This window comes from Phascolarctos cinereus, unplaced genomic scaffold, assembly GCF_003287225.1.
Source record: "Phascolarctos cinereus isolate Bilbo 61053 unplaced genomic scaffold, phaCin_HiC Scaffold_2;HRSCAF=192, whole genome shotgun sequence".
NCBI classification, from domain to species: domain Eukaryota; kingdom Metazoa; phylum Chordata; class Mammalia; order Diprotodontia; family Phascolarctidae; genus Phascolarctos; species Phascolarctos cinereus.
In genome coordinates this window covers 382,305,674-382,313,173 of record NW_027555625.1, presented here as the reverse complement: position 1 = coordinate 382,313,173, position 7,500 = coordinate 382,305,674, and the positions used below count along the sequence as shown (strand labels likewise).

The following is a 7,500-nucleotide window of genomic DNA, read 5'->3' as shown; positions in this document are numbered from 1 at the left end:
AATTTTTTGTTTTGTTGATTGTCTGGCCTGAAGAAAGTGGAGAAAATGCAAATAATACATTAAATTAAAAGTGTGTTGTGGGTTCAATTTTTTTTTTTTTTTTAGAGAGCCGGTTGTTTTATCAGCACAGCCCTGGATTGGGCTGACCTTCTCTGAAAGGGCCCTAATGCCAGGGTCTGAACTGCTCTGTTCTTCTCCTCTCTCCCCTTTTGTCTCAGCCACTGCCAGGAGCAGTGAGAAGCAGGCCCTTATGTCCGAACTGAAGATCATGAGCCATCTTGGGCCCCATTTGAACATTGTCAACCTGCTGGGAGCGTGCACCAAAGGAGGTAATGGCGTCCCGCCCCCTACCTGAGGCCACACAGCCCAGGGGATGTTGAGACAGTTCCCTGGCTGACCGAGAGAGCCAAATTCAGAGGATCACATTAAGCTCTGACTAGAGTCTTGAATGTGCCTCTAAGGAACGTCATTCAAGGAATCATCAATACTAACAGTCGTCTGCCCTAGAACCTTATCCTTAGCCTGTCCTTGTACGGATTTTCCCAGCCCATCTGGGCTTTGGTTGTCCCATAACCAGAATTTCTGTCTTGAGTTATGTCAGTAAAAGAGGCTCATAGATTAGAGCTAGATGCTACTTTAGAAGTCGTTGAGTCCAACTCCTTCGTTTTATAGATGAAGAAACTGAGGCACAGTGAGGTTATAATAATTTGCATAAGGACACACAGCTAATAAAGTGGGGTAGGATTTAAATCCAGGCTCTTTTGATTCTAAATCCAGTGCCCAATCTAATATACCATGTTGCCTCTTAGCTTCCCCTCCCCTCTCCACATACCTTGTTTAAGACTATTCCATCTACCTGAGATCCCCTCCAAAACACACATACACACACACACACACACACACACACACACACACACATACACACCCTTATGCAGTCATGTTCTGAGAAGCAGGGCCAGTTCTAGGAACTTTGGAGTGCACGCCCAGGGATGTTGCCTGGAGTGGAAAGCAAGAAGGAACAGTAAATAGTGGCCTGAACCCCTGGGGACAAACCCAACATGGAGGAGAAATAGATTGAGCCTGCTGTTGGTGGGTTAGAAAAAGGGTAAAATAATTGAGAATAACTCTTTGGAGGAAGAAACCCTAAATTTTGAACTAAAGGAGTGAAGACCTATGGTAGAGTGCCCCCAAACCCTTTTTTTAATCCTTCATCTACACATACACACTCATAAACACGATCTCGAAAACATACACATACACTCACACCACACACACACACACACATGCATTCATGCAAATACACCCACACTCATGAACACACACACACACAAAACTCCTGTCTCCCCCAGGCCCCATCTACATCATCACAGAGTACTGTCGTTACGGAGACCTTGTGGATTACCTGCATCGAACCAAGCACACATTCCTGCAGCATTGCCCTGAGAAGGGAGGGCCTTACCAGTCCTCGGAGATCCTGGACCATCCTGAGCATCAGTTGCACAGGTGACTCATATACTTCACTTTCCTACCCTCAAGGGAGGTTCTATCCACCACTACCCCCTTCTCTCAGCTCAGATCCTGTTTCCCCTGCTCTCCCAAACTTCACCCCTTCCTTTTATCTTCCTTTCCTTTTCTCTGGCCCCTCATCTGCCCCTCCATTGGCCCAAGGTGGAATCAGGGTATGGTGTGACCAGGGTTTTGTCCAGGTGGGGTTGTGGTCCATGGTGGTGAGGGTAGAATATGATTGAGGTTGGGAAGGACTGAGTTATTTATGGTCAGAGTGGGTATGGTCAGAGATGGTGGTGGAGGGGTCTGGTCTAAATTCAATGAACATGGAACATAGAAACCATCATAGTTTCTTTTCTCTTATCCTCATCCTTATCAGACCTTTCCTGGAGCATTGTGATGATAAGAGGAAGGCGGGGACCAGGATTATGAAAGTTCTGAAGTCCATGAGCAATGGTTAAGGCAACTGGATTATTTATCTTCAAGAAGAAGCATAGAACTGCCTTTAGCTATCTGAAGTGCTCTCATGTGAAAGAGGGGCTTGGTCCCTGTGACCAGAAGTAGAGCCACTGAATGGGAATTATAGGAAGGTGGATTTCAGCTTAATAGAAGGTCAAATTTTCTATCGGTTAGAAAGTTTATCTAGAATTAGGAATTAGACCAGGTGATTTCTAAAATCCCGTCCAGCTCCAAGCTTCTATGATAACTAGAGCTTTCCAAAATACAAAATTTGTTTTGGGTGAAGGTTGGAGATATACAAACAAAGGCTGGTTAACTCTTGTTGAAAATGTTATTGCCTTTTCCCCTACAAAGTGGATTGGACTAGGTATGCTTTAATGTCCCTCTAAACCCTAAGGTTCTAAGATGCTGTTGCTTTGTCAGGGAATGCTATCCCTATTTTTCCCCTCCCCCCCAATATACTGCTTCCATGGTAGGAAGTCACTTTCAGTACCTTTGGCCAAAGGGAATGCAATAAGAATCCATCCACTAGGAGTGCACTACCCCCTTATCTTGATATACTCTCATCCCTCTGACTCTAAGTCTTGAACTTAGACTCCCAGGGCAAGGGCACAGAGGAACAAAGATGTAGGATTTGGCCCGCAATAGCACTGATCCTGGGATGTTCTTCTTGTGCCAAGCATTTCCAATTCTAGTATGTTACTGCTGCCTCCCAGTAATCCATCATAATGTAGTATGAAAGGTTTCTGTGGGATGGGAACCACAATACTCAGCTCTGGACAAAATAAACTATCACATGAATAAGGTCATAGGAGGCAGAATATTAGAGCTGGGAGGGTACTTAGACTATAGAACATGGAATGTTGGAGCTAGAAGAAATCTTAGAACACAGAACATAGAATTTGAACATAGAACACCAGAGCTAAAAAAGACCTTAGAACAAAAAAAGGCTGAATATGGAACACCAGAACCGAAAAAGATCTGAGAACAAAAATTGCTGAAATTGAAAAGGAGCTTAGAACATAAAATGCCAGGACACGAGGGGACTTTAAGCAATAGAACATAGAATGTGAGAGCTAGACAGGTCCTCAGCGATCAAATGGTCCAATTTTAATTTCCATTCTTTGGAATCATTGGTCTGTCTATATGTCTGCCGGCCCCCAGACAAACATCACTATCAGGGGAGAGTGATGGAGGCTACATGGACATGAGGAAGGATGACTGCATGGACTACGTACCAATGCTGGGCATGAAGGGAGAGATCATGTACGTGGATATTGAATCTTCCAACTACAGCTCACCCTATGATAGCTACGCACCCTCTGGTAGGTAAAGAGGGATCAACCCAAACCCTACCGGGACAGGGGAAGTGGAGTTGGGGAGGGAACTTCCAGCTTCTTTGGGGTGAAGAATCAGCTGCTGAGGTAAGAGCAAAAGGAGGCTAAAGGATGAAGTAAGGATGGCATTGGGGTTCCTGCGAAAGAGGGAGTAAGATCAGGCTGATATAACATTTAGGATAGTCATCAGCAAGAACTTCCTGGCATTTCAGGTAGTTGGACTCTAGGATGGGTACCAAAAGAGAAGGCAGAATCTTTTTTTTTTTTAAGAGTTTTGAAAGGTCAATTCCAACGGCCCAGGGAGTTGAAATGCAGTCTTGTCTTAAGCCAGGGAAATGGATTATCTGTCCCTTCATGGTCACTAGTAGATCCAGGATTCTTTGTCTTCCCCTTGGAGGGACGCTAGGGGGAGATGAAGTCAGCTCCATGCCATCCAAATGCTAGAAAACATTTGACGGGCTCTGCAGTGAAAACCATTGTAAGCATCATACATCCTTCTCACTTCCTTTACCCTCCAGTTCCTGAGAGATCCTACAGGACAACCCTGATCAACGAATCCCCTATCCTCAGCTACATGGACCTTGTGGGCTTCAGTTACCAGGTGGCCAATGGCATGGAGTTCCTGGCTTCCAAGAATGTACGTATCGTGGGCTGGGGCTGGGAAAGAGATACTGATAGCTGACAGTTACATGGAGCTTTAAAACAGGGAAAGTGTTTTAAGTGCTCTATCAATCAATTAATCAACAAGCGTTTCTGAAATGTCAACTACGGGCCAGACACCATGCAGGGCACTGGGGTTACAAAGAAAAAAAACCCATTCCTGTCCTCAAGCAGCTTGCATTCTGTCAACTCAAAATGAAAAACCAATGAGAAAACCAATGAGAAATATGTCCCCAGCATGTAAGCAGGAAGCCTTCCTGACCCTAGAATTCCAAGTTATTAGTTATAATATTATAGAATATTATATCTTGTTGTTGTTCAGTTGTTTCGGTCATGTCTGACTCTCTGTGACCCCATTTAGGCTTTTCTTGGCAAAGATGCCAAAGTGGCTTGCCATTTCCTTCTCTAGCTCATTTGACAGATGAGGAAACTGAGGCAAACAGGGTTTAAGTGACTTGCCCAGGGTCACACAGGGAGCATGTGTCTCAGGCCAGATTTGAACTCGTGAAGATGAGTCTTTCTGACTCCGGGCCTGGTGTTTTATCCACTATGCCACCTACTTGAGGAGTTCAAATCCCACTTCTAAAGCTTAGTATTAATGTTTTGGAACCTTGGGCAAGTTACTTTAACAACTTGGGCCTTAATTTCTTCATCTGTATAATGATGAGGTTAAACTAAGTGGCCTTTGAGATCTCTTCCAGCTCCAATCTGTGAGCCTATGATTCCATGATTTTTTGATGTGCCACTGAATCCTTCCTCAACATCTTCCTTAGCCTCCATCCATGCCCCCTCACCCTCTTACATATACCCAGATGCTCAAGAAAGCTTGAACAATCATCATTACTCTAGAACACTAACCCTAACCCTCTCTTTTGTCCCTGAATCATCATGTGGTACTCTGGAGGGGGTGAACTCAACAAAGATCAGTTGGAGAATAAGGCCTTTAAGCCCGAGGGCCATTGGCATCGGTCATGGTGCTGCCAGAGAGCACTTGGACATTTAGCAAGTAACCCATGGAGAGAAAACTGGAGTATTGAAAGAAGGACTCTCCCCATAGTCAAAGAATCTGGATTCAAATCCTGTCACCTATGTGACCTTGAACCTTTCTGTCTCTATTACCTCATCTGCCAAATGAGAGTGTTATAATAAATGTTTCCTGAGGCTCCTTCCAGCTCTAACTCCTACAATCCTATAACCTACAGTTTGCTAGAGTAGGGGGAATTACCGCCCTTCTGCCCTTGCCCTGAGAGACATCCCAAAGGATGTACACCAATTAATCAGTCAGTCAGTGATTAGAAATTAAGCACCTACTGTGTGCTCACGCCTCCATCATAAACGTTGGGTAGAAGAGATGTAAAATCCACCATCATTACTCTTATGATCTTATGGTGGGGAAAGAAGATATAAACATGTAAAACTTTTAATTGGAAGAGCAAAGCTAGCAATGTAATATGATTAAATGCCAGCTAAGTGCACAGAGCACTAGGCCTGGACTCAGGAAGACCTGAGTTCAAACCCTGCCTCAGACACTTACTAGCTGTTTCACTCTGGGCAAGTCCCTTAACCTTTGTCTGCCTCAACTTCCTCAACTGTAAAATGGGAAGAATAATAATAGCATCTACTTCCCAGGGTTGTTGTGAGGCTCAAATGAGATAATATTTGCAAAGTACTTAGCATAGTTCCTGACACATAGTAGGTAGGTGTTTAAAAAATGGTTTCCTTCTTCTTTCCTTCCTTCCTTTCCTCCTTCCTTTTTTTCTTTTCTTCTTAAATATATAAATACAATAGGATTTTAGAGGAGGAGAAACGAGTATGGGCTGGAGTAATTCTAACTTTTTAAACATAGTACTTTGAAGTTTACAAAGTACTTATATATGGTGCTTTAAATTTACAAAGCTATTCTCTCTCTCTCTTGCACACACACACATACACACACACACACTCTATGAATAAGGTAGCACTTATAAATAGTTATTCCCATTTTACAGATGAGGAAACTGATGCTCAAAAAGGTTAAGTTCTTGCCTAATGGCATGTAGGTAATAAGCATCCAATCCATTATTCAAACTTAGGCCTCTGCATCTTGAGAACAACCCTTGTTCATCTTGATCTCCCTACATCTCAGTTACGGAAGTCTTTCCTGAGCAGAAGACTAGGTGGGATAGGCAGAAATGAGGCAGAGGGCCATCCCAGAAAAGGAGAACAACATGAACACAAGCCCAGAGGTGGTAGAGAATAGTCTTCTGGTGGGGACAGTAAGGGTATCATGCTGGTTGGAGCAAAGGATGCTGGGAGAAAGGGGAGAGAAAATTGCAGGATGGACTAAATGGTGTCCATGCTAGAAAGATGGCACTGTGGTGCAGTGAGCATAAAAGCAATGGATATGAAGTCAGGTGAGCTGGGTTCAGATACTACCTCTACTTATTACCACCTCAGTAACCCTGGAAATCCCCTCTCCTCTCCGGACCTTACCATCCAGGGTTGTGAGGTCATAGTTTATCTCAAAATGGGGAGCTTGGTCACATCATCTCTAAGATCCTTTCCAGCTCTAAATGTCAGGAGAGGAGTTTCTACTTAAGATCATGGAATTTATAGCTGGAAGACATTAGAGATTATTAAGTCCTACCCCACTCATTTTACAGATGAGGAAACTAAGGCTCAGAAAAGAGGAAGCAACTCACCCAGTGAGTAATAGAGTATGGGTGACATCATCCCCTACAAGTTCCTGTCCCCTGGAAGTTCATACCCATGGGCCAGTCTGTAGGAGGAAATAGTTTTAACTATTTCAAGTGTGCCTAAAGCCCCCACACCCCCAGAATCCCCCTTGTTCTTTGCACTCTCACCTCACATGGCTCAGAAGACTATTAGAATGTAAGCTCCTTAAGGGCAGGAACTATATTTTAACTTTTAACTTTCTTTGTATCCCTAGTGCTTAGCACAGCATCTGATGCATAGAATAGGCTTATGAAATGCTTGTTGGGTAATTGACTGATGGTACCCCAGCTTACTATCCTGTGCTATTGCCTGGTTCCTAAATATGGCTTCAAACCGACTCCTTTCTATGACAGTGCGTCCATCGAGACCTGGCAGCCAGGAATGTGCTTATCTGTGAGGGCAAACTTGTCAAGATCTGTGACTTTGGCCTGGCCCGGGACATCATGCGTGACTCCAACTACATCTCCAAGGGCAGTGTGAGTAGATGCTCCACTCTTATCCCAGAGGACTTCAGGAGAGAGAGGCAGATAGAAACAAAGACAGAGAGATAGAGAAAGACACACGCGCATGCGCGCACACACACGCACATATGACAGAGAGAGAAAGACAGAGAAACAGACTCAGACAACGAGAGGGAGGGATAGGAGAGAGAGAAAAGAAAACAAGAAGGGAGAGAGAGAATGAAAGAAACAGAGACAGAAACAGAGAAAAAGAGACAGAGGGAGAGACAGGGAAAGGAGAAGGAGAGGAGAGAGGGAGAGAAGGAGAGAGAGAGAGAGAGAGAGAAAGCATTTAATAAACATTTGTTAAACACTTACTATGT

General features: G+C 44.1%; 1 protein-coding gene across 2 annotated transcripts in view; it reads left to right on the top strand.

The window, feature by feature from the left end:
- PDGFRB (platelet derived growth factor receptor beta) overlaps window positions 1–7,500 on the top strand; it is a 68,692-nt gene that overhangs the window by 49,279 nt on the left and 11,913 nt on the right. For both annotated transcript variants that reach the window (XM_020964208.2, XM_020964209.2), the window contains 5 exons: window positions 219–329; window positions 1,350–1,503; window positions 3,130–3,290; window positions 3,821–3,939; window positions 7,031–7,153. In XM_020964208.2, coding sequence (XP_020819867.1) covers window positions 219–329; window positions 1,350–1,503; window positions 3,130–3,290; window positions 3,821–3,939; window positions 7,031–7,153 — 668 coding nt within the window. The remainder of the gene's footprint in view (window positions 1–218; window positions 330–1,349; window positions 1,504–3,129; window positions 3,291–3,820; window positions 3,940–7,030; window positions 7,154–7,500) is intronic.